This window comes from Erpetoichthys calabaricus, chromosome 6, assembly GCF_900747795.2.
Source record: "Erpetoichthys calabaricus chromosome 6, fErpCal1.3, whole genome shotgun sequence".
Lineage (NCBI taxonomy): Eukaryota > Metazoa > Chordata > Cladistia > Polypteriformes > Polypteridae > Erpetoichthys > Erpetoichthys calabaricus.
The window spans coordinates 36,995,220-37,023,078 of record NC_041399.2 but is presented as its reverse complement, the minus strand read 5'-3'; the positions used below and the strand labels follow the sequence as shown (position 1 = coordinate 37,023,078).

Sequence of the window (27,859 nt, the reverse complement as noted above, 5' to 3'; positions counted from 1 at the left end):
TATAAAACAGTATGCAATTTATATCCAAACTACACAAGTATATATAAAGCACCCTTTATTTACATAATAATCAACAATTTTATGAGTGAACGCGTTAGTGGCCCATGCCAAATGCAACCAAGTGAGAGGAGCCTGGAAAAAAAGGGAGGAGTTATTTATTGATTTAGGACAAAATGGGAAGGGAGTGGTTGGGGGGTCCAGATTAAAGCAGCCGAACCGTTTTTCCTGTCACTGTCAAGAAGTCCTCATCACCCAGAGCTCTAAGTGCTTCATCAAACATATCCTTTGTAATTGCCTAAAAAAAAAAAATTAATTAAAAAGTTAGTCAAGCATGGAAGGACAAGCACTTCAGCACTTTGGTCAGCGGCTGTTGTATGTAAAGTGCTTTATAAATAAAGTTGACTTGACTTGACAAGCGATTATGAAAAGCCATTCAATGACATCATTTTCTAATCAGATGAAGCACTGGGTCTGTCCTTCTGCTTTTGAACAGGAGTATAAACCTTGAACCTGAGGCCCTCACCAGTCTCAACTGGACCTTTGTCCTCTTCACCACGCATTATTTTTAATTATGAATATTTACTTTTCAAATCAACTCTTTTGTTGGTGAAGGTGGATGAGTTTAAATACTTGGGATCAACAGTAGAGTGTGGAAGAGAGGTGAAAAAGTGAGTGCAGGGAGGGGGGAATGAATGGAGAAGAGTGTCAGGAGTGATTTGTGACGGACGGGTATCAGCAAGAGTGAAAGGGAAGGTCTACAGGATGGTAGTGAGACCAGCTATGTTATATGGGTTGGAGACGGTGGCACTGACCAGAAAGCAGGAGACAGAGCTGGAGGCAGCAGAATTAAAGATTTTAAGATTTGCACTGGGTGTGACGAGGATGGACAGAATTAGAAATGATGACATTAGAGGGTCAGTTCAAGTTGGACAGTTGGGAGACAAAGTCAGAGAGGCGAGATTGGGTTGGTTTGGAAATGTGCTGGATAGAGCTGCCAGTGAAGAGGAAAAGAGGAAGGCCTAAGAGAAGGTTTATAGATGTGCTGAGAGAGGACATGCAGGTGATGGGTGTAACTGAACAAGATGTAGAGGACTGAAGGATATGGAAGATGATGATCCGCTGTGGTGACCCCTAACAGGAGCAGCCAAAAGAAGACGACAATGACTTTTCAATCAACTCTTAGCAAAGTCATATTTTAATTTATACATTGGGAAGTACAAGTGCTCCTTATAGAAACCAGTATGTGTAAAAGTGATGTAAAATTCAAGATCAGCTATTTGTTACAGGCACTTGATTAGAGCATCTAAATTTATTACTCGATAACAAGTAATGCCATGCCTTTGACGGAAGAGCAAATTATACACAGTCAGCCGAAGTGTTAGAGAGGCACTTGGATAGAATGTGAGTTTGGGATATGCAGCAGATGAAACTTATAAAAGTATTACATGTGGGAAATAGGAGTGTTAGAGTTGGGTACACAATGGGAGATCTGAAACTTGAAAGTACACCTTTTGAGAAGGAAGTGAGCGTCACAGTGGACTTGTCACTAGCAGAAGTCACTAATAGGATGTTAGGTTATATTAAACAATGTGTGGAGGACAAGTCTGGGGAGGTCAGGTTTAAGTTACACAACACACTAGTGAGGTCTCACCTGAAGTACGGTTTTCAGTTTTGGTCTCCATATGACAAAAAAAAAAAAAAAAAAAGACATAGCAGCACTAGAGAAAGTCCAGAGTAGAGAGCAACTAGGCTGATTCTGGGACTAACAAATAGGAATTATGAGGAGACATTGCAGGAGATGAACCTCATTAAAGCAAGCGGATATTAAGAAGGGACATGTGCAAAGTTTTAAAAATTATGAAAGAAATTAGTACAGCAGATTCCAGTTCTTACTGTAGAACTGCAGTAAATTCTAGAAGAACACGTAGGTGTGGTTGAAAACTTGTTAAGGAAAGAGTCTGCACAAATGTTAGAAAGTTTTTCTTCATGCAAGGAATCATCGACATATGGAATAAATGACCAACTAGAGTGAAAGAAAGTAGAACATCAGGGACCTTCAAATCTCAACTTCATGTTGTTTTGGACAATCTAAGCATTTAAGTAGGATGACCAATCTTGTTGGGGAGAATAGCCTGTTCTTATCAAACTTGTTCTCCTGCTCTCACTTAAAGATTTTTAAATATGACACTTGTTGCTCACAGAAATACTCACCACATCGGACTGTCCACGGAGATCATCAAACAACTGCTGGTATTTGAATGCAGGGGTCTTGCCTTTCGACTGGATGAGTTTCTTCAAAACTTGTGCCAGTTCTTCTTTACGTTTGCGTGCTGTGGCACTCATTCCTATACGAGAAAGAAAGAAAAAAACAACTTTACAATTTGTCGCGTGATGTCAATTTATATCTCTGCATTATCAATGCGTTGCATCTACAGATTGCACTGTAATGAATAAACAGTAAAATTTGAAATTACACAAAAATAAATTACTTGTGATTTGAGGAATTTACACTTTGATCATGACGATGCCTGTGCATTGTTTTATTCAGTTCTTACTTTTCATTGTAAGCTACAGCATCAATTCTTCATTTTCTGAAGAGAATTTCCACAAAAACACGTCACGAAGCCAGACCTTACCACAGAAGCAATAGAAATGCAACGGAGTCTGTCAGCTACAGAGGACCGATCCTCCCAAATGAACGTCTAGAATTAAACATTCTCAGGAAAGTGGAGAGCTTAGAGAGAAGCAAAAGACTGATTTTGACTAATCAAGTGTACATGGTCCTAACTTTTACGTTTGCTATCCTGGAGACTGTGGTTTTACGAATCAATGCTCTCAGCATTTTTAGGAAAACAAAATTTACTTCTTAGTACTAATGTCTGTTTTACAGAGGTAGCTTGGGACAGAGAAGGAGGAAGGCAAGAAAATACCAAAATGACGAAAATCTTGAAGTCTGCCCCTGCGTGACCCTTTCTGTCCAAGATGATAAACATAAGTATAGTGCAGACACAATGAAGCAGAACACACACTCCTAAACCTACAAGCGTCTTGCTCTGAAAGAGAAGAAGTCTGACAGCCCTTTATAAAAACCATGAAGGTGACATCAAGTGCTACAACCCAATATAAAAATACAATAGTAATTTAAAACAATTTCTGTACCTGTGGTGAGGATAGAAATGTCAACAAAACCGGTTCTTGGATCAGTGGCAGACTGCTTCAGGGCTTCTCGGTGTAGCCGTTTCGCCTCCTCCACGTCTATACTTTCCACTTTGTCAGAGAAGCGCACCTTGGCATGTGACTCTGCCAAGCGAATTAGAGACTCCAGCTGCCGTGGGTAGGCAGACACCATGCCCCTTCCACTGCCTATCTTTCTCATGTCTACATAAGCCTGTAATACAAATACAGCAACACAGCATTAGGCAGGTCAGCCTTTTTACGTAGTGAGGCAATGTGGCGAAGCCGAAGCAAACTAAATGACTTTGCTCAGGTTTTCACTAGGCCCCTGGTCTCTTTCAGTTTCTCTATTTTGTTTGATTTTAAACACAGAGAAACCTCAATGGAGTGAAGATTCATTTTTTATTTAACTGACAGATACTTTTACATCTCATGCTCCATCAGCAGATGATGATGATGATGATTACCTTTACAAAAGTTTCAATTCTGCAATGACCTGAATATCAAAAAATACTGGCTGGGGTAGGACTCGATTGAAACCTTCCATTTTGACGTACCATAACAATATAAGCAAAGCAGACTCAGTGGAACAGCAAAACTAAGCTGTGATGAGAAGATCACTTAGTTAATTGTAGCCTTAATACTTCATCACAAAACCCAATATTATCTAGAAGGTAGGAAATCAAATGTGACTTGCTCATTTCAACCTCTTGGCTTGTACAGTATTCCAAATGAACATGGATTTTTGGGCTTCTAGTAATCTACAGTAAGCTTCTCTACAGGGGGGCTTTCAGGATAACCAAGGGAATCCTTTGCCACATGCCAAAATGATTCTGGATTTTCAGATATTACAATACACATTTTGCTCCAATAGTGCAGAGTTAAGGTCACTTAGGACCAGCCTAAAATTTATAAATTTATAAAAATTATCAAGATCTTAACTTATTCTGCTAGATGGGATTTATACTTTTTTTTTTTTTTTAAGCGATATGCTACAAAGCTCATTGCAAAATATACAATAACTTGGATGACTAACTTCATTTCTTTACACGTTTTGTTTTATAGAAAGAATATTCATCTGCTGGTATGGTATATAAACCGAAAAGGAAACAAGTTAAAAATAAAGGGACCAGTCACTTTGAGCCTGGCAGGGGGTAATTTAACAAGCCTCACTATGTCCATGTACATAGAGACTTAATAAAAGAACAAATGCATTGGACATCGGAAGATGAAGCACTTATACGTTTTCTAAAAGATATGAGAGTACCTCAATGAGAGCCTGGCTGGCTTCTTCACTTAGCCGAGGATGGATATAGGTTCGAGCATAAGCAATGTAATCCTTCAGCATTGCCATGTCCAAAAACTCCTCTTCCATCTGCTCCTCGCTTTGGTAATACAGCGAGACCAAGTGGTGAGCTAGACGTCTATCGTAAATCTCATCTTGGGGATCCAGCATCAGAAAGATCAAATCAAACCTAATTGAAAAATATTAGGTAACAGGATTTAGAAATCACACAGTTGGCGTCCACACATAAAAAGATGGGCTTCACCAGCACAAAGGACAACTGTCAATCCATGTGGTTTACATTGTAAGACAAAAGAAAACATTAAGTACAGTAATACCCATGTTAATGAAGTAGATGTGTTCCAGAATTTTAGTTTGTACTAAAAATGTCATTACCACCGAGAGATTTAACACAGAATGGATATGGATGCAAATTCTAATGACTTTGGTGGCATCTGAGTGTTGGTTGGTTGGGCAGTTGTCGTGAGGCTTCTTTCTTTGCTGCCTTACAATACTGTTACCGCCAATGTCCCAATTTTGCATGGCTCAAGTCCCTCAATCACTGCTTAGACATTTCATGTTGTCGGCTGCTGCTTGCACCTCACTTGAGCTTACAGGCAACACCACCCGGCTTTACTCTCCTCAACCCTGTGAGATGATCCAAGCCAGAATCCTTACAAAGACTGGCCAGTGGCCACGGACACAGCCTCTCCGAAGTGTTTCCAGGTAAGTGCTCTCTATCTATCTACGGCCCTTCATCCAAGCTCTGCACCAACTCCTTTCATGACCAGGTATCAACTCCAATAATTCTACTTTGCATTTCTTTTCTCGAGCTTCTACCTACTTTATTATCTACATTTTAGTTTATAAAAATACAGCTTCACATTTTTGTAACATACTGAGTGAAAGAGTTTTTTAAATAAAGTAATACATATAACTATAGGACATGTAAAATAACTAAGAGCTCAAATATAACAACTTTTGTCTTTACGTACACATAACAGCCAATTATTAGTCTTGTATGAGGACGAGGCACAAGGACAGCACGCCAGCAGACTGGAACATGAACTTCAGCACGTGGCACAGCACAGTTTATGGAGACTGTTACTGGAACTTTGTTCTTAGAGGACTCATTAAGTGTCGTATTACTACTTTATTATTATTACTACTACACATTATTAGGCGCAAAGCATCTGACCCAAGTAGAAACAGTTCGCTCAGGTGGTGAATACTGACCAGATGTTTATAATACACAGCTGTCAGAACTACAAATGGAAAATAAATCATAAAAAAAATATTTCTTGGTGTTTAAATCGTTAAACCACGGACTCTGCACCTTTGAATAAGAGGCCTTGTAGTATTGCAAAAATTTACAATTAAGAAGCTCTCCATTTAAACACTTTAAATGTACATATCCACTTAATTCTTTGCTTTGCACATTATATGTACACAGATACACACACGTGAATGACATATACTGTATATGTGCAGAGAAGCCGACTGTACACTGCATTTAGGTAAATGAGCAAAACAAAAAAATGACACATTTCTCAAATTACAATTGCTATTATGGTCAATATTTACCCTATGAACGTTTGACTGTGCCGTCGTCTGTTAGTGAGTTTTAGTCAGGGTTTTATCACTACTAAGACCACTTGATATTTTTTGCTAAAGACTCAAAAGATGTGCATATTTCTTTCTGTTATAATAAAAAAATCTTGGGTCGAGACGTGATCATCTCAGAGAGACACTTTGACGTCCCGCGAGACTAGACTTTACAACGTTTCGAAGCAAGACCTGTGAGACGGTGACTTTTGCACATCACGCCCTACTTACAATTTAAAACAACTTCACAGACATCTAACCTCTCAGTTGTTTGAATACTTTTGGCAGACACACTACATGTACTCCCAGCTCTTAAAAATGTTACACGTTCTACATGGCACGTCAACGACTAAGCAAAGAAGAAAGAGCAGCTCGTCGAAAAGAGAAAATCGTAGGAGAGAAAAGGCGGCAAAAAAGAATGCACAAAAGAACAATAAATCATCTACGTGCAAATTCATAAAATAAGTAATCATCAGCCTGGACCAAGTGGAATTGAAAAGCTCGTAGGTCCAATCGGGGTCAGAAATAAGGGACTTCATAAAGAGGTCCAAAAACTTTGGCGCAATACACATGCAGAGCAAGTGAAAGAATATGAAAGTAGGAAAATTCGAAAGTATCAAAAAAAGATAATAAAGATCGCATTAGCACAAATGGAAATTACTACTTGGTGAAATAACAGAACAGCAAAAAGATCGAATATATGGACATAGGTGACATGTCAAAAGTGTGTAGGTATTTTAAGTTTAAGTCGGAGACTTGTAGATCGTCTAATTCGTGTTGCCATCAGGGAAAAATGTTTCTTCCCAATGAAGAGTAGTATCTGCGAGAATTAAGATTTTTTTGTTTGGTGAAAGTGAAATCCACATACGCTACAGGCAAAGTATTCGATAATAATCTCTTCGTGTTTGCATCATACAATGCTCAAAATGCAGATTTAAACAACAATGGACCATACACTATGACTATCTGCGGTCCCACAACAATTACGGCTATGACAATTTTAATTTTGAAGAAACCACAATTCGGTCAATGATCACGGAGAAATCGATGCAGCATAGAATCGAAAGAGTATGTAACAATTCCCATTAAAATAATCTCTTTAAATTGTATATCTGGTTAACCAAACCCGGGGGTGGGCGAGTGAAGCCCCATAGTCTTTTAGAAGAAAATGCTTTAAAACGCTCATTCATATGTGCATGTATTATATAAACACAGTTAAAACACATAGCAATTGACTTCTGACAAAAAGTATATAACTTATGTCTGGGACCTGCAAACATAGCCAGAAATACAAATGAAGGCAGATGTAGACAGATTTCTCAATGGTGAATGTTGCTTACCGAGATAAGAGTGTATGTGGCAGCTGAATGTTCTCAATAGTTGTCTTTTTTGGATTCCATTGAGACTCCACAGGGTTGGCTGCAGCAAGGATTGAGGTGCGGGCATTCAGCTGGCAGATAATTCCAGCCTACAGGGAGAAAAGGACAAATGAAGGCAAGTTAAACCAATTCGTATGCTAGAATACTCAAAAAAAAAAACACAGCATTTTGTCAGAGTAACTAACATCACTTATTTGTATCAATTTTGAACTTTTATTAAAATGTAGTATTGTGGGAAGCCACAGCCTGTACTAGCACAATAACGACTAAAGTGCAAACTGAGAATAACAGAACTAGAAGATTAGCAGAATGCATCAAACGTATTAAACGAGGCAACCATTAGGTTTGCTTTGATTTATCAAAATGTACCGTCATCAGAACGGAAGCCAACTTGAAAGACGACATCTGAATATTCATAAGTTTATGGATTCCTGTAATATACAACACACTGCAAACTGAGCAAGCTGCTTCCAGATCTTTCACCGTATTACAGTATGCCAACACTTGTGCATTCTACTAGAGTTTGACAGACAACTGCAGTTTCTTGGCCAGTTTCCCGACATTCAACACAGGGTGGGCAAACATTACATTAAATTGGTGTACTGTTCCCGATTGCTTCAAAATGGCAGTTGTTGGTTATATTACATCTCTAGCCACATGTTCTTAAAAACTTATTTTCATAAATCGAGAGGGAATGTAATCTTGTGATTTAAGCCTCCTGTTCCGATGGTATCTAACATTAATGAAATGAGCCACATGTATACACAAACACCCCCACACCAGTGCGCCAAGCCTGTAAATGAAGTGTAGTATACAAATGTCTTGTAACTATTGTAGTCCTGCCAAAGTGTAAATACACACCTGTAACAAATCACTAATCTTCACTGTTTAAATTTACTAATCTTATAATTCCGGCTTTGACATTAAAACTTTTCATCTTGATCAAAGAAAATATTGTAATTACACATTATAAAAAACGCAAGTGAGGTTAACACCCTTTTAATAACCCAAACAAACCAGAGCAGCACTGGTGAAGTATCAGGTTTTTTTCTATTGAAGTACAAGAACTCTCAATGCTTCCACTGGCAAACGTCTTTCCTGTATTACCTTAGCAATAGAAAGGGTCTGCTGCTCCATCACTTCATGCAGCACTGATCTGGTGTTATCACTCATCTTGTCAAACTCATCAATGCAGCAAATGCCATTGTCACTCAACACAAGGGCTCCAGTCTGTAGCACCAGTTGCCGAGTCTCCGGGTCCTTCATGACATAGGCCGTGAGACCCACAGCACTCGATCCTTTTCCAGATGTGTACTGGCCCCTGGGTACAAGATTGTAAACATACTGCAGAAGCTGAGATTTGCTGGTACCGGGATCTCCACACAAGAGAATGTTGATCTCCGAACGGAAGTTCCCTCGACCAGTGTGACTAAAGTCCTTTCGAGTCCCTCCAAATAGCTGAAGCAAAATACCCTGTAAGAACGAGCAGACAAACACTCATTAGGAATGAACATGGCATTTTCTAGATAAAAAGTGTGCACACAATCTAAACCACTGGTTAGGCCAGGCCTTTTTCCCCCCTAAAAACTCAATTCATACAGAACAGAGTAGCACAACAATATCCATAAAAGGGTGAGTTTTTTTATATAAACTAAGTTAACTGGAAAAATCTTAAACTTGCATAACAATCATGACACTGCTACTGTAACATAAATGACTACATATTCTGGTAAGTCGTCAGTTTTATAAAGAATAATAATTGGAGGAACAGAACATGAGAAGGTGGTACTGGTGAAAACAAGGAGAAAAAAGGATAATGCAAAAATGGGCGTACATGTAGGAAATGTTTAGTCAGAAGTACACGGCCATCACAACACTCTGTCACACCTCATGCTCTATCCTGCCCATTCTGTGCTGTAAAGGAATGTCGGCATACAGAAGGGCTGGGAGTGCATTATTGTTTTTAGTATTCTACAGTAAAGTATGCCACGATTCATTGTCCAGCTTATTTTATGTATTTCACATAGCTAATACACATTTTTTGATCCTTTCAAGGACTGATAAATATAAAGTTACACTATTTTTCATACTCCATCACAGCTTCCTCTTAAAATTACAAGGAAGCGTACCTGACTGAACCTTCAATCAGAAATGTTATTTATTTTTTTTTAGTTAAAAGTGTATGCTCTCTGTAGCATATTTACCTTCTTAATATCCTCATGCTCATAAATGCTGGGTGCCAGGGCAGAGGAGAGGCGCTCATAGACATCTGGTTTATTGGCCAACTCTTTTAACATCTGTACACGCTCCTCTGTGAACAGCTTCTGTTCCAACTCCTGGTCTGCTACATGCAGACGCTTCTCATCGGTCTTCCGGAAGTGGATTACATCAATGTGAGTCCTGTAAACTGATTTTACGTTGCTCTGCCTAGGGTTAATTCTCATGGGAACAGCTCGATAAATGCCTATGAATACAGGAATTCAGAACAATTATATGTTTAAATATAAAGAACCAAAATGTTTTTCACTTTTTATTTGCTTATATCTACCTACCTGTAACATTAACTCTATCACCAGGTTGGACTTTGTCAACCAAGTCATTGTGAGCATACAAGACTGTGGTGTGAGGGGTCTGTCCAGCTGGCATGTCTTCAGGCGATTCCTGTAACTTAACCTGGGTGAAAACGCGAAAGTTAGAGAATTTCTATGATAATCATTGAATACAAAAATATAAAAACTCTAAAATATTGCAGAGTTCGTTAGTGCAGAACAAATCTTTTTACCAAGGAGTGATGTGCGCTACACATTATAAAAATCAGAGAAGAACGTCACGTCACGTTTAACAAGAAGGGTATTCTAAATATTGGCTTGTTTTTGCTTTTCTGGCACCTCCACATTGGGGAAATTCTCATCTTGCAGTCTACCCAAACACTGCATTAAGTCACACACTTCTTAGTAATGATGCTCCAATCAATCTAACTTACCAGAGCGAAACAGAGAACATTAGAACATTAAAGGGGAGTAATAAACTGAGAAAAGGAATCAGTAGTTATGCCATGCAATTATAGAATCTGCAAGAAAAGCTATTATGAATTCAGAATTTTTTTTGTCCTTTAATTAAAGCAAACACTGCTTGTCTGAATTTCGATGGTGAGCGAGCTTCTGTTAAGTACAGCAGCTCACATTTTCAGTTAGAAAAAGGAACTTGAAATTGCTACTTAGTAAACAATGGATGTTAGACAAATTTTTACTCAAGCTATTTACTTGTAAACTTGTTAAGCATGCTAGTCTTATACTATATCTTCTTTATAAACATCTTAGGAACATTTTATAGATGCAAAGCTTCTGTACAGATTTTACTGTGTTTACTATTTGTGTGTATCACAAGCATACATTTAGGTAAGAAAGAAAAACTGTATTATTAAAATGGCAATCCATATTTATAACTGCACCTCAAGAATTAGGAATGTTGGTACATTGCAAAAACACACTTTGCATTTAAGCCATGTATAATGGCGAACATCAATTAGTTGAATAAATGTGCAAAGTATATATTTTTTCTGTTTGACAAATGTTGAGAACTACTTTTTTAAATAAAGCTTCGTTTCAATTAAGTAAACTACAGAGAAAGTTAAACAATATGACAGTTTGTATTTATGGGAAACATTTTCTTTAATACCATAAATATTAGGGAGAATATTTTCTCTACTTATTTTACTAGTTAAAATATTGTATTTTATGGGATTTTATTCTAGTATTTCACGGTCACTGCATAAGAAGCCTAAGGGATTTCATTATTAATACAAAAATTTAACAGATAACACCTGTAGTCTACAACTTAATTAGAAAATACCAAAGTTAACTTTATTAAAGGACATAAGGCTTCTCCGCGTCTGGTTATGTGGAGCTTAAACATTTTTAAAGAGAAATTTCGGTATCGGAACTGGACAATTCCAGTAACAGGATGTTGGTGATTGGTATCGGCTCTTTCCTAATCCTTACTAAGTGAATCCAACAGAATGGCTCAAAACACAGGCAGAACAATGCAATGATCAGAGAATACATGAAAACGCAGAGAGATTTCTAGCTTTTCATACATTAGTCTATTTGTAATACTGATTCATGTAACACCACACTGGCCTTAAAAGAAAAAAAAGTTAGGGGAACGTGTGGTGCACCTATGATAATTATTTGCATTTCAAAGTCTCGAGAATCCGTAACGGTCAATACATGACAGAAATAACTCGAATGCTTAAGTTTGAAAGGAACTTGATACATAAATTTTTATGCATTAACAGCAAATGCTTCTATATACATAACTGAACTAAGAACAGAATCTCTTCAGATCTGCACATCTAATCCCCTTAAGAACATACCCCAAAAAAAATCCCAACAACTCACCATCTGCTTATCAGAGAACACTGAGCGATTGTGGACAAGAGCCATGCTGTGTGTGGTATTGCAGTTCTTGCAAACGGCAGGCTCAGCAATGCGACCTCGATCAATTTCCACCCGGGTGGTGAAAGAGCAGACCTGGCATTTGAAGAAAGCCTCCTGCATCTCAGGAATGAGCTGTGAGGTCCTGATAACCATGCCACTAATTGTGATCAACTGGTCAATATCTGTGGGTCATAAACCATGTAATTACCAAACTAGGAACAAAAACCACATCTACAAACTAGTGCCTTTCAAACATGAAGTATTTACATTGATTAAAATAAAAACTTTCCAGCCTTTTGAAGATAATGTCAATTATAAATAACTCACCAAGGACAGGTTATCAATTTACAGTATATATAGCTCTAGTAATATGAAATGAAACATAAAAAAGGAGTGTAATGTGAAGATGTCACTATTGTTAAAAGCATGGCACTTTAATGAACCTTTCCAACAAAATCTGAGGCCAGGCTCAGTAAAACTGAGGCCTTGACAACAATCCACGATAACAGCAGGAAAAACTATTACCTGAACAACAGAGAGAAACAACTACTTTCCTCCAACTTATGTGGTTACTTGCGATGCACAATAAAGCCGTCCCTGATGCAGACATATTAGATGATTACATTAACAATACTCTATCAGAATTTGCTAATCGATGGATAGCACAAATAAATCTATGAAATAGCACTCATTTCAGCTGTAACAGCAGCACATCATATTCATGTCTTGACATAGAATGTACGACGTTGGGTGATAGGTGGTGTTGGTCAAGCTGATCATATTCCTCTAGCCATTAATGAATCAACAGAAAGCAAAGACTTGGCACAATTTTATGTATTTGGATAGACCAGAATCCAAAGTGGAACAGTAGGCATTTATGGGTATGGGAATTAGGGTGTCTGATCACCTGTTCCTTCTGCTCAAACCCTGCATCTGAAAAACACCTTCTAGGTGCTGAATATGTCACTTTGACTAAAAACAATGTTCAATGATGGCTTGGAGTCAGAGAAAACTTCCACAAAGGCTGCATCTAGTTTATCGACGGCTAAATGATCATCCCAGCTTTATATAAAGCATGGTAAACTTTGTCCTAAGATTATTCACATCTTCTAGTTATAAAAGTGCTTCACAAATAGTAGGACAAACTCACAATTGGATATATAAGTTACCTTCAGGGTTGAGGCTTCTCATATTTTTGGTTTTTAGAGCATTGTATGGGCGGACTTGAATTTGATGCTCCAAAACGGAATCTGGATAATGTTCAAAGAAGATTTCATTCACAGCCATGTCAAACGTTGGAATAACTTCCTGAAAAGAAAAGAAAGCAGAAGGAATGTTTATGAATTCTCAATAAAGCAGCAGCACTACCCACTTGATTCCCAAATTGAACATTTGTAGACAATTCAGAATGGAGTAATGCTTATTTTCATAAAAATTGTGCTTGCTATTATATATATTACATATACACATACATACACACATTTAGTTTCCAAACCAGATATAAATCAAGCATTCACCTGAGGATAACACATCAGTTGCCTGTAGAGGTCTGTGTCAAATGACTCAAGATGGCAACAATTGACATTCAGAACAGGTTCGCCAACCACATTAATCTAGAAAACACAAAAGAAACATGATGACAAGGAAAGCAACCTCATTTCATAAATAAATCATTCACAAAACACTCAAGAAACATACCTCTTCAAGACGCTGCATATACCAGGGCTCATTAAGATCTAAGCCCGCATTTTCCTCCTCCCGGGCAGAAGGGTCAACAAATCGTTGTAGAAATCTCTGAGCAAAGCAAACATTAAAATCATTGGTGGAAACAAAAATAAAGGAATATACACACAAACAATGACCTTCTATGGGTTCTGATATTTTAAAACTTCACTTCTAATTGCAAATGATTTAACATGTTATGATGGCTAGTAGATGATATGGTAGATGACATCCATCCATCCATTATCCAACCCGCTGAATCCGAACACAGGGTCACGGGGGTCTGCTGGAGCCAATCCCAGCCAACACAGTGCACAAGGCAGGAACCAATCCTGGGCAGGGTGCCAACCCACCGCAGGACACACACAAACACACCCACACACCAAGCACACACATGGTAGATGACATCCACTAGCTAAAGCTTAACTAACAACTTCCACAGGTGACTGGAGGCTTCTGGGTGGACTGCTTACCTGAAACTTCTCCTTACATGTTGCAACATTGACATCAGTGCCCCAGATCACAAGTTTCTGCCCCACTGGCTGCTCACTGGACAATGCATCCTCTCCTGTGGGCTACAATGAGATAACAGAATGAAATCCATAGTCCACCAACAGAAATCATCCTTTAGTGAAGGACAGGGTTCACTGTGTGTAACATCTCACCTGATCAGAGTGCAAATCAACCTGACGAGCCTTCCTTACTGAACCCAGATCAGGGCGCTGTCGAGCTGGAGTTCCACGTACTCCACTGCGTGGTGTCCCCTCTACTCTGGAGCTAGGTGTTCCATAGGTAAGTGGGGAACTCAAATCAAGCTCACTAAGTGGAGCTGTTGGCAATGAATGAAAAAAATTACACGTCAAAAGCAAAATAAATCAGATGACTCAGAATACAGAGACAGATGCTTTTAAAGTGACTAACTTTAACTGAAACAAGAATAGAAAATTAACACAATTATAAATACAGTGATAACTTGGAACATGTTGGTTAGGAACTAGAAAAGGTGTGTTTCATTGAAAATATCCACATAGGGACCACGGCCTATGTGGGTTACATTGAGAGCTACGATGAAATCAGCCTTGGGTAGGATATCACCTGGACTCACTGATAATTTGAACATTTTTTTAACTAACCACATACAGACAGAGTACAAAAAAAACACGGAGGAACATGCAAAAACCACACAGCAATCCCTTAAACAATAATATACAAATAACTAACAATTTAATAGGAACATGATGAATCTGCATGGGATTCACAGAACTAAGCTCACAATGCATTTTAGGCTGTTTTATGTTTAAAATAAATGTTGCATTTCTGTGTGCACTTTTCCCACACACTATTAAATAACTATTTAAAAACCAAACAGTTTACAGTTAAATGATCTTTCTGGTTCTTCAGTAACAAAGTCTCCACATTTCAGGCATGAAACAACTACATCATTTGCATATTCAAATATGATAGAAGTATTCAGTTTATTGGATGGGGAGGAAAAGGCTTCCACAATCAATCAATCAATAAAACCTCAGTACTTTGGAATATTGTCTTCAATTAAGGAAAAGATAATCATATTAGAAATAGAAAATTGTATTTGCCTTGAAATGTATGGAGTTTGCCAATATCCAGGGCTGCTAAAGCATTTGTCAAAAGTAAATAAATTATATCCAAGGTGGAAGTCCCAATTTGTACATAAACTAATTCTGCAGCATCTTCATCTCTTAAGAAAGGAGACTGGCTTGCAACTCTTTGCATTCTACCAATAACATCTGCAGACAAAGATACAGTAATGCATACCAGAATAGCGGGACCTGGCAGGGCTGGAGAACAAAGATGTGTCCTGCACATTAGGACTGCGTGCAGCAGGGGAAGTTGGCATGGGCTGAAGCTCCCCGGTGGAAGTGTCATCATTGCGGCGCCTCTGAGATGGAGGAGATCGGACATCTTCACTGCGAGCTGAAACAGAGAATTACACAAGTAAAACATTTAAGACTCCCCAACAGCACCTAACAGCCCTGTGAGTATCCAAGTCTTAAACACTTAAAACCCAGTGGGAGAAAATTAAAAAAGTTCCTCCACCCAGGAATTTACAAGAGAACTTGAGAGTGCATTCTTTTTTGTAATGGATCTTCCTCTAAAAGGTGATGTACAGGTTAGTTACATTTACCAACTGACTTCCATGCCAGTCTCATCTCAGTTATTTAATACTGAATGTAAATCATGCTTTGGAAGGGCACGCAAAAAGAGCAAGCTGATATTAGAGAGGCCAAAATAGAAATAGTTGGATAAATGGACAAAGCATATATAAAGTATTCAAGATGTATAAGTAATTCACAATCTGGCTAGAAACTGCTCAATGGGGGGGGAGGGGTCAGGAACTTCAGTGATGAAGGTGGTATCGAAAGCAACTTCAGATCTCAAAACACTTTGTTGCAAGAGGTTGGGGCAAATCCAGAGCCATTTGTATAAAGTAGGTAAACAAATATAATGTAACCTACTTGTGTGCAGTGACTTGGGAAAAGCTATCTGCAAAATTATTAACGGCAAGACTGTTCAAGTAGCTCCTACTTAGATCAAATTATAAAGTCCAAAAGTATACATTCAGCAGCAGGATCAATGCCAACACCATCCCAACTTTTTTTTTCCTAATCACCCTTAGGTGGGTTTATAGCTATCTGATAATCACTGGTCTTTCATAAAACTATAGTAAGTAGACAAACATGGAGGACTCCAAATCAGATTGGCACCTTTCAGTCATGATATACCTAGGAACAAGTCACTTAACTCAAAGCAGGCGTATGAGGGGCCGGTGCCTATTCTGAACAAGTACTAAGGTGGATGCCAAAAAAACTTCACAGACTAAATTTAAAATGAGCCAAATACCTGAAAAATACAGGTTAATTTAGGCAGCCTGTGAAAGGAAGGACAGATTCTGAATTAATCAGCAGCAATGTGGACATAAAGGAAGCACACTCTGGAAAAGAAAAGACTGAAAAACAAATGTAGAATAAAATGTTAGGCTGTTAATTCTGTTGAATATTAATCAAGAGATGCTATGATCAGTCTCCGTCTTGAAAACAGTGTGCAATTTGGCCACTTTGGTATAAAAGAACAGTGCAAGGAGCTATGTAGAAAAGTGTAACCAATTACGATCCTGGTCTGAAAGATGTGCCCTATTCTAGCAAGCCAAGGGACATCAATCTTTTTAATGTTGGATAGAGATGGATAAATGGGACCTAACGGAGGTCTTCAAATTCTAAAAAGCAACACTACAGCTGATTCAGCAGAATTCAGGGTTAAACAGTGAATCACATACTTGGACAGCAGTGTGTATCAAGGAAAAATGCATTTAAGATGGGAGCCCCAAAAAATTCTTTCCACATAAAGGAATATATTACAGTAATCCCTCCTCCATCGCGGGGGTTGCGTTCCAGAGCCACCCGCGAAATAAGAAAATCCGCGAAGTAGAAACCATATGTTTATATGGTTATTTTTATATTGTCATGCTTGGGTCACAGATTTGCACAGAAACACAGGAGGTTGTAGAGAGACAGGAACGTTATTCAAACAAACATTTGTCTCTTTTTCAACAGGTTAAACTGTGCTCCATGACAAGACAGAGATGACAGTTCCGTCTCACAATTAAAAGAATGCAAACATATCTTCCTCTTCAAAGGAGCAAACAAATCAATAGGGCTGTTTGGCTTGTAAGTATGCGAAGCACCGCGGCACAAAGCTGATGAAGGCGGCAGCTCACACCCCCTCCGTCAGGAGCAGAGAGAGAGAAGAGAGAGAGAGAGAGAGAGAGAGAGAGAGAGAGAGAGAGAGAGAGAGAGAGAGAGAGAGAGAGAGAGAGAGAGAGAGAGAGAGAGAGAGAGAGAGAGAGAGAGAGAGAGAGAGAGAGAGAGAGAGAGAGAGAGAGAGAGAGAGAGAGAGAGAGAGAGAGAGAGAGAGAGAGAGAGAGAATCAATACGTGCCCTTTGAGCTTTTAAGTATGCGAAGCACCGTGCAGCATACTTAAAAGCTGCACACAGAAGGTAGCAACGTGAAGATAATCTTTCAGCATTTTTAGACGAGCGTCCGTATCGTCTAGGTGTGCGAACAGCCCCCCTGCTCAATCCCCCTACATCAGGATCACAGAAAGTCAGCGCAAGAGAGAGACAAAGAAAAGTAAGTTGAGTAGCTTCTCAGCCATCTGCCAATAGCGTCCCTTGTATGAAATCAACTGGGCAAACCAACTGAGGAAGCATGTAACTGAAATTAAAAGACTCATTGTCCTCAGAAACCCGCGAAGCAGCGAAAAATCCGCGATATATATTTAAATATGCTTACATGTAAAATCCGCGATGGAGTGAAGCCGTGAAAGGCGAAGCGCGATATAGCGAGGGATTACTGTATATTGTATTAACCTGGAGCAAACTTTCAAATTTGGATATCATTGTTACTCTTAACAGAAGGACAAAAGATAAAGACCTACTTGTGATTAAAATGGTTTAATTGACACTTTTTCACACTTCAGTCTCTCAAACTATGTCTGTAGATTTTAAATACTCTTATTCTCCTTACATGGTCTTAACACTTATAAAAAGGAAAAACTATATGGATGAAGTATTAGATCTCTCTATTATATAAAAAAAAATCCTTGGACGAGACATGACTTTTTCAAAGAGACACTTTCACGTCCCGTGAGATGAGACTTTGTGCCAAGAGATTTAACCACGCCCGGGGACGGAAATAAAAGACAAAGAGTAGATGACAAAGTAGAACATCATAAAGAATTCAAAAACGTTGGCGCCAAACACATGCAGAGCAGGTTAGAGATAATGAAAGTACTAAAATTTGAAAGTCTCAAAAAAATGATAGTAAAGATCGCATTAGTGCAAACAAACGATAATTATTACTCAGTGAGATAATGGAACAGTGAAAAGAGATTGAATATATTGTTCGGATTTAAACTTTAAGTCACAGACTTGTAGATCGTCTAATTCGTGTTTCTTCCCAATGAAGAGGCGTATCTGCGAGAATTAAAAGATTTGTTGTTTGGTGAAAATGAAATCCACATATGCGAGCGCCAGAGACACTACTGGCATGTAGTGCAGGCTGGGGGGTTGACGAGCGAAGTCCCCATGTATATTAAAAGAAAAATCAATAATAAAAGGGAGACTTCAACCTGGCCACAGTACAAATCAGTAAGGAGGAGAAGGATCAGTTATGAGAAAAATGTATTGTTTTAAAGAAGTATGTCTTCACTCATGCTTTTATATGTTAATTTGGACATCTCAGTATTATCAGCAGTCATCTCTCTAACTGCAATATTTTACATGCTGCTGATTGAAAGGGACTCGGTCAGACGATAGCTATTCTCAGTTTCTACACTTTAAATTATTGTCATCAAGCGGCAGTCTTCATATATATTTTTTGAACAGTACCCAAACGCAAGGACTGATGTCTTTAAAATTATTGTTGAACAATGCTGATCAAGTTTCAATCCATTATGAAGCAGTAATTCTATCGCTAAATTCTGAACACATTTTGCTAAGACACTAATTCACTAAAATATAATCAACAGTTCCGGTGCCAAATGCGTGCTAGACAGTGTGAAACGTGATTTAGCAATCCTAAAAAAACAGGTCTCACTCATCAGCATCAATGCTGCTTCTTTAACAACAAAGCTTTGCTTTTCTACTTACGAGAAGTTGGATTGCTGGCTCTTCCTCTCTTGCCTCTGCGACTTGGGGTGGATGCTGGTGAAGACATCGTTTAATATATTCTGTTGAAGGGGGAGAGGAAAATTATTCTCAGATATACAATGCCATTAAAAAGCCAAAAAATAGCTACAGTTAAAAAAACCCAAAATAATGCCTGAGAGCAACACATTAGCAGCTGATGAGATCCAACTTTCTCACTCTGAGCTTTCTATGCTAGAGGAGAAACCTCAGGAACTGGTATGATTTTGTAGTTTGGACTTTGATATCAGGGAGGTTACACCAATCGGTTACATTATAAAAACAAAACAAACTGTTCACCGATTCCATGTTACAAGAACTGTTAAATTCCGATATTGAAGCATATATTTTTTTTTGTTTTACACAATGTTTCTGCAAAAAACCAGCCACGTAGCAGCCTTATATTTTATATTATAGTGGAATTTTTTTATAAATAATTCTGTAAACCACAGATATTATTCTGTTCATCTTTTTTTAATTAAAATTTTTTATGCTCAATTTTCAGCAAACATACAAAAATGCTAAAATAAATGAAATCTTTGTAATATACATATTTTAATAAAATATATACACAAATTATCCCTAATACATATGGCATAAAATAGAACTCTTGGCATAATTACAAGCCAGATTTTTTTTTAATATAATTGATTTTAATAACAAATAACATTCCATACAAATAAGCCATGTTTTAAAATACTTGGTTGAACCAAGTACAAGCCACAATTGTAATAAAATATTCATAATGATCTTTATCAAGAGGATGCAAGGCTAACTTGGCTTTTAGGTTGATAAGGCTGATGGTCTGGTCTTTCAGTAATCCAGACTGGATTGTATGCCATGGGAAAAATTCGAAGCATCAAGGAACAAAATACATGTAACAAATTATTAAAAAAAACTGATTCTTGAGAGCTTTTCTGCAAATTGTATGATATATTTGCCAGTGTGAGCTCACCTGGCTAAGTTCAAATTAATGACATCATTGTAAAAAAAGAACAGCAGGGTTATGGCGACAGCTAGTCATTGCCACTAGCATTATTCATGTGCATGCTTTACATCAGGTCTTTACCTGCTATATTGATTTTACTTATGCTTTTTATATATGTATTTATTTTTCATAGCTTGGCAACAAAATATTTTCATAGTGTCAAAGGAACAAAAACTGAATGAAAGTGTTTATGTTGATTAGGAGGCAATTTAAAAAATAAATGCTCTTAAACTTGTGATGGCAAAACAAACGGTTTCTGAAAGGAAACAAAAAATAAGAAAGCAATTGAAAACTTTAAAAAAAACTGGCACATTAAGTATATGGTGGCGTCCAGGTAATCAAATTTCACAAGCCCAGATCAAGTGTGATCCTGTCAATCCGGGTTACCGTTATCTATTTGTCAAATTAAAAATATGAGCTCCTGTACTTTTTTTTTCCTCCCCTCCCCTCCCTGGCCATCGGACCTTACTATGTTCGTGTTCCCCAATTCTATTTTCTTATTTATTGTGTCTTTTTTCATTATGTAAAACACTTTGAGCTACATCATTTATATGAATATGTGCTATACAAATAAAATGTTGTTGTACTAAACACAAACTTCCTCACAATTCACACTTGCATAAGGAGTGACTTTCAATTAAAGAACAAAATCAAAATGTCTGAACTCATTAAATGAGCTTCTCTTATTCTTTCTATCCCTTCCCATATTATTTTTGCTGTCATACAATTCAATGTGAAATTTGTATCTTTTTCCTACACATTTCAATAAATAGTTTGACATTCTTTTCTGCTTATGTTACTTGTTTCACACAGCTTGAAATGTAAATTGTACCCAAATACTTTAAATAAATTCTAAACAGAAACAGCTGTTTAAATAACATTTCCACCCATGAAATCCTTAGCTGGTAACTGCTTAGACAGATAGACAGATAGATAGATAGATACTTTATTAAATAACAAAGGCATTACAATAAAAAAGCAAAATTTCTATATCTAGACAAAATCTTTTACTTATATAAAAAGTAAATATTATTGTGTCATATCTTGAACGACACAAGTAGCTAATGCAGTAGCAATAAATACTTATAATAGGTGTTCTAATCGAGGCAGCTGTTGGTTGGAACAAATAAACTGAGTTGAGTAGTTCGGAGTTAAGAGGAAGCCACTACGCAATAAACACACACAAAAATCCCTCCTCTACGAAATCAGATTGTAACAGAGAGCTGGATTAAGAATTTCAACAGCTGCGACTGCAAATGCAGCAGCTAATAAGATTTGTGTTTTTTGTTTTTACTTAAAATCCTGGGTTCTGTTAACCAACTTGTTTCACCTTTACTGACTGCATCGCCTGTAGCTCTCCAAATGGTAAAAAGTATCCAGGGATCAGCGGCAGTTTTATTCCAGCCATGGTCAACAAAAGAATCAACACTATTAAATCATTTAGAAAGCTTAACTTGTTAAATGAAGAGCTTAAACACTTTTTTTAGCAAAATGAAAAAAAAAAATAGTGATGCTCATATTAAGCACGGATTTAAGCCATGCTCAGACTCCATAATACTAGCCTTTCCAGGGATTTTAAAGGTTTCCCCGAGGATATATAAAAGGTTTGCTAAAATATGAAAGAAGTAGTAATAAGTACACTATAGACACTCAACATCAAAACCCAAACCATACGGTTATAGAAAAGCAAGCTAATATTAATTTGGTATTGAACCCTTTGTAAGATGGATATCTGAAATTATTATTATACTCTCTTTACAAAATGTGCATACAACTTTACAATATTGTAAAGTTTTCTGTTGTATAAAAAGAGTTGCTTACATTTTTTTTTTATTAAAAGTGTTTTATTAGTCATCACAGAACAAAAAGTTCAATTGCACTTGTTACAGGTAGCAAACAGTTGTACTCTGCCTGCAAATTGCTGGTATGGTGCGCAACACAGAAATGAACTACATAAAAATAAAAAATCTTTTTTGAGTAAAAATTGAACTTTAAATTACATTAAGGTCTTAAGTGAAGGAAAACAAGTAAAAACTTGAATATATTCAACTCTTTCTTTTTAAGAAATGCCTGGATGAAACCTTACTAATAACGGTGCATCCAGTAAAGAGCTTTAAACCATTTCTTCTCAAACCAGCAGCGGAAAATGAAAAAGATGACGTATCAAGTAACTTGTTAATTATGGCCTGAGATATCAAGTATAATTTTTTGGAGAAACGTTTTTCCCCTCAAGGAAAAAATACGTATGCAATATACCGGTAGTTGAGCTAGGTATTTGAAAACAGGCTTCAATCCTGGAGTTCTCCTACAAGAAAAACTTAAAAGTGCTGACTTGTTATAATTTGCATTTGAACGGACAGCATTAACGATATCTTACGGAGTAAACTGAAAAAAAAACCAAATTAGGTTTTCTGCTGTTGTGTTTCTTTGACAGTGCAAAACGCAATGCTTTATTATTTACAACAGAGATTTTACAGAACATCAAAGCACGCTGTGGAATATAACGCTGAATCTCGCGATGCTGAAGAAGAAAGCTCAATCATGGTGACGTTTTTGAGTCCTTCACAGCGAGCGCCATCACGCGGAGCTTAAATAGAACGAAAAAGCAAGTCCAAATGTTATGTCGGTCTCACACATTTTGCAGTACCTAACCGAACGAGAAGGAAAAATCCCAATGTCTATTAAAATAATTTACGCATGTAAAGCCAACACAAAAAGATTGATACACAACGAAAAAAGTAGAATGTTGCTTAATAAACACGTTTAGACAAATGGTGTTGACCATAGCGAGTTCCGCAGCGAACTGCTACATGCTACACACTTTAAGCACCAGATACCGCAAAGACCAAAAATCAACCAAATACAGTGACAATGCCTTAGTGCGTCACTGATGAAATCCAAAAATGTTTTATGAAACTGCAAAGTTCGGACTTATAGTATACGTTAAATATTGGGAAACAATCACATACTTTAAATGTAAAAACTGTAGCTACAAACTGTGGGTGATCTTTTAGTTCCCTTTCGACTCATAACCATGCACATAGAACACCATACTGATGACAGTATAGTCTTCAGTAAAATGTAAACAGATTTTCTCCTTTATACGCACATGTGCCTACTATCGTCTGCAGCACAAACGATGGACATTCAAAACGATAATGATGAAACAATAAATACCTTACAGCGTCTGTCCGCAAACAATCCAACACCGCCACAGCAATTCGCGCGAACTCAACACACCGCAGCCCCGTTTCGCGGGGATTTTCGACCAATAGGAATACAAGATTCGGGTAACTAACTTTCAGTTTGCAGGGAGGGGGTATATGAAAATATATGAATATATTTTCTTACAATCGATATCCGCACAAAAATAACTCACCTAATTTTATTAAAATAAACACTGTTATTATTGAAAAATAACATAGATGATTTGCAGACTCTCAGAGAAAAGATTGCTGTTTTCAATAAGCAATACACGTAACCCCTATATTAATTTGGTATCGCTCCAGTGTGCAAACATTTAGCGGGAAAACCTAGAGGATAAACCATTAGTACTAATTAGGGGCGAAGAATTGCATCTTAGAAATGACTTCGGCGATGTTGTTCTTGTAAAATAGGTATTTTTACATAAGATTATAAGATATGACATAATAATATCGTCTATATAGCATACACTGAGATAGTGATAACAGTGCACATAATAAAGTCTGTTTTATAGTTTGCTTGTTGTTTCAACCCCCCAGTTTTACAATCATATGGTCAATCCACACAATCTTGGACTGTACCATTGTTGTTTGCGCTTGTTAATGTTTTCTTCTAAAAGTTGCCAATTTACATCTCAAAGTTGTGTTAAGTTGTACTTTAACTACTTGTAACAGTGAGCAATTTCAATAAATAACATTGACATTCCATAGCATTTATGCTTTCACGGTTTCACTCACACCTGTTTTCTTCTGCCCAACAGGCGGAAGACAAACACTTTCTCGGCTTCTTGTAGATGTGGGTCCCCGAATAAGGAAACGAGTGCAGAATGGCATCAAACGCAGCTCGTGGCGTGTATGGCTGTCTACAAAAGCTGCATGCTTTATTTGACATCGGGGACTCCAAGAGGGCAAACGAGGAGGCCCGTGATCATATCCGAGACCTAGGACACGAGTGCATGCTGTCCAGGAGCGAAAGCGATTTAGGTGCGTAAACTCCGGAGTATGAATATGCAGGTCTGCTTTCTGGTAACAGCATTTTGCAGTACTGCAACTGTTATTTTAGCCGGTTGGTTTCCTCTTTTCACATTTTATAAACGATAATGAGGGGAAAAAATCACATATTCCATCGAACAACTTTAGTTATAGTGTCGTTCCAAACCTTTTCAGACCTTGAACTGTTGTGCACAATTTACAATACACCCCTATGGAACGTGGTGGGAACATAAGTTTTACATAAGTAATTGAATAAATATTGTTTTGATTTCACGTTGCTAAATATCTCATCTGCACATCTAGTAGCATGATATTTAGCTCATAAGAATGCTGATCTCTGAATTTATCGTGGAAAGGCCGAACAGAGTCAAGATGTCAGGTGTGATACTGCTTGTATATTTCTGGCTCTGCGTTATTTGGAATATTTCTCTTCTTTTATCTGCATCTTAGTAAATACAATGATTCTAAAAAGAGATTAATTTATTGCATTTGGAAAGTTATATAGTACATTCCTGTAGAAAATAGCAAACTGTTGCAAAAAACAAAACAAATCACTCTTTCAAGTGATTGCAGTGTACAGCATTGACAATTTACTGTCCAATATAGGGAATAACGTTCTTAGTTTCTGTTGCAAGATGCACATCCTTTTTGAACACAAAGAGTTTGCATACATACATTAACATCATGTTGCAATTGGTGTACACGTTAAAGGTGGTAAAATGTATCCATTGAAGAGTATTTCATACTTTGAAAGTTACACATGGTGATCTTTTTCAGCTTCTGCAACTGTAGTAAATTTCATATTTGGACCCGTGTGTAGTTTGTGTGTACTTTTGTGCATAAAGTTTTTTTTCCAATACATCCCAAAATTGTGTTTCAGATTAACTGAAAGCTTCTAAATTAGTTCTGTATAAGTGGGTGAGCCCAGTGATGCTTGTACCTTATCCAGGATTGTCTGAGCAATATATGTTTTACATAAAAAAATAAGAAAATCTCTTAGGTGTGTTAATATGTTTTATTATTTTGTCACTAGCAAAAAACAGTGGAACGGTTTATTAGTTTTTATTAGAATTAAGCAGTTTCCATTTACTTTACTAAGGGAAAAGCAGTCACCCCAATTGTTTTTTCATGTTTGCCCATTTTTAAATTTGGCATATGTGAAAAGTGGCTGGTAGTTGTAGGTTAATGGTTAAGAGAAAAACCCTTTGCTTGACACTGATGGTAGGGCACTTAAATTCTGGAACATTATATTCCCTCACTGCCGCTGCAGTGATTATGCTAACAACAGATGTACATTGATAAAAGTAATCAGAACTTGTACAGTTTGTCACAAAGTTTTGGTGACACTTTTGTGAATGTACGGCAAACCATGAGCTAGATAAACCCCAGCTTCTTGGAGAGGCACCCATTTAGGGCATTATACAGAAACAAGAACACTGTTCCAGACAAGCAATGTGCGAGACCAGTTCCCAGGGTCAGTCCTACAGTGTATGGCTTCAATAGTGGCAGGTTTTTATTCTTGCCCAGTTGCTTAAGAAGAAGTCGATCTTTGCATATAACGGAATGTGTTATCTAAATTTAGTTTCTGTAAGTGATTTTATTCTTCTGCATTGGGTCATCCCCATGTTTTAGGTTTTTCCTTTCTGAGTATTTTATCCAAGTGATTTGTGGCCAGGAGAATATTAGAAATTTTCAGCCCTTCGGTTTTTTTTTCAGAAAACATAACCAGTTCAGGGTCAACTGGGAGCCAACCACATTGTAGAGAAATTGGGTGCAAAGCAAGAAACCAGCTTTGGACTGGGTCCAGTCTATCACATTGTCGGAAACGTACACAGGGCCAATATGAAAGCACCAGTTAAAGTACAATGCACATCGTTTAAGACATGAAAGAAAAACCTGTGCCGATATAAGGAGAATGTTTAAACTCCATATTGATATTGGATAGGTTTGGTATTGGTACACTAACCAGTAGTGCCACTGTTGTTCCACTACCTACTCTAAAATATGTTTTTTATCTTGCATAGCTATGAGCTACTTTAAAAGCACAACTCATTAAATGTAAGGTATCTATCTATTTAAAGTGTTTTCACATAATTTACAGAAACCTCTGCATATTTGGAACTAGGCCTGTTTATTTTTCTCCCAAACAGTATGGTTGAACTAATAATAGATATTTTCTCATTCAAGTTTTGCAGACTTCTTTACTTTTTTCCAAAGAAAATGGACTGCTCCTATTCCTTCGAAAATCTCTTAGCATTGATGATGTAAGTGTATTTAGTATGTCTGACTTGCAGCTGCTTAACACAAAAGTGTCATAGCAGGATATTTCTTGTTTACATTTTAATTTATTTTTTAATGTTTTTAGCTTCGTGAAAGTAGAGATGAAGTTCTGAAGCTCATAATGACGTTTTTAGAGAGAATTACAAACCGAATAATAGGATGGGAGAAAACATACGGCCTTGACATTAAGGTAAGAAGTTCATTTTTTGTCTTTGTTGAAGGCATGGCATTTCGTGGTTTTATATAAATTCAAGGTATGGGATTTAGCTGTGTAGTCAATTTAGTAGCTCTTTTAAGTATTAGATTAATTATTGTTATTGCTAGCTTGAATCCTTAAGACTAAAGGCCCTGTGACAATACAAAATTTTCCATCGATTTTTAGTCAGACTTTTTTTTTTTTTACAGTATACTAACAAGCTGCAGTGCATTTGGTGAACTTGCATTACATTGGCAAATTTGGCGGATATGTCAGACTTGATGACTGGAGTTGTTGATCCCTTCACCCTGAGGATGTCAAATTACATGAGTAGCAGTGGCAGTAGAGGTGTTCGATTAACTAACTTAATCTTGCAATTTTTATTGTTCCTTTTATGTCAGTTCAAGGCATGGGATTTGGTGGTTTAATTAAGCTAGTAGTTCTTTTAAGTACTAGTTTAATTATTGTTTTTGCTAGATTGAATCCTTAAGACTAAAGACCCTGTCAAATTACACAATTTTCCATCGATTTTTTGTTGCAGACTTTTTTTTTTTTTTTTCTTTTACAGTACGGGGGCTCCGCCCCCTGCTGGCTTTGCTCGCCCACCCCTGGGTTTGGTTAACCGGATATACAATTTAAAGCTGGCTTGCTGCTGTTGTTTGTGCCGTGCTGTGTGATCTGCATGTCGCGCTGCGGGTCGATCATTTAAAAGCCTGTACAGCAACTGTCCATTTGTCTCACGGGACGTTAAAAGTGTCTCCAAGAAAATCACGTCTCGACCAAAGATCTTTTAATTATAATAGAGAGATATTAGAAAGTTGCGGTGCATTCTCATGACCACCATTCATATAGATAGACCATTCCAGTTACTA

The 27,859-nt window shown here is 37.4% G+C and overlaps 2 protein-coding genes across 3 annotated transcripts in view; one reads left to right on the top strand and one right to left on the bottom strand.

Moving 5' to 3' along the window:
- Positions 1-40: 40 nt before the first annotated feature.
- On the bottom strand, positions 41-23,598 carry mcm4 (minichromosome maintenance complex component 4). Of its 2 annotated transcripts, none has more exons than XM_028803500.2 (17): positions 23,493-23,598; positions 19,292-19,371; positions 15,399-15,557; positions 14,270-14,433; positions 14,078-14,179; positions 13,581-13,676; positions 13,400-13,495; positions 13,052-13,190; positions 11,844-12,064; positions 9,996-10,116; positions 9,648-9,907; positions 8,551-8,916; positions 7,405-7,532; positions 4,442-4,649; positions 3,160-3,388; positions 2,212-2,345; positions 41-295 (listed from the first exon to the last, which is right to left on the bottom strand). In XM_028803500.2, the coding sequence occupies exons 2-17, from the start codon at positions 19,356-19,358 to the stop codon at positions 203-205; spliced, it is 2,583 nt and encodes an 860-aa protein (XP_028659333.1). In that variant the 5' UTR covers positions 19,359-19,371; positions 23,493-23,598; the 3' UTR covers positions 41-202. The 2 variants fall into 2 exon arrangements, with proteins under 2 accessions (XP_028659333.1, XP_028659334.1); XM_028803501.2 differs by having other exon boundaries at positions 23,498-23,561.
- Positions 23,599-24,157: 559 nt separating this feature from the next.
- prkdc (protein kinase, DNA-activated, catalytic subunit) overlaps positions 24,158-27,859 on the top strand; it is a 280,348-nt gene continuing 276,646 nt past the window's right edge. The window contains exons 1-3 of the mRNA XM_051928733.1: positions 24,158-24,502; positions 26,699-26,775; positions 26,877-26,981. Coding sequence (XP_051784693.1) covers positions 24,346-24,502; positions 26,699-26,775; positions 26,877-26,981 — 339 coding nt within the window. The 5' untranslated portion in view covers positions 24,158-24,345. The remainder of the gene's footprint in view (positions 24,503-26,698; positions 26,776-26,876; positions 26,982-27,859) is intronic.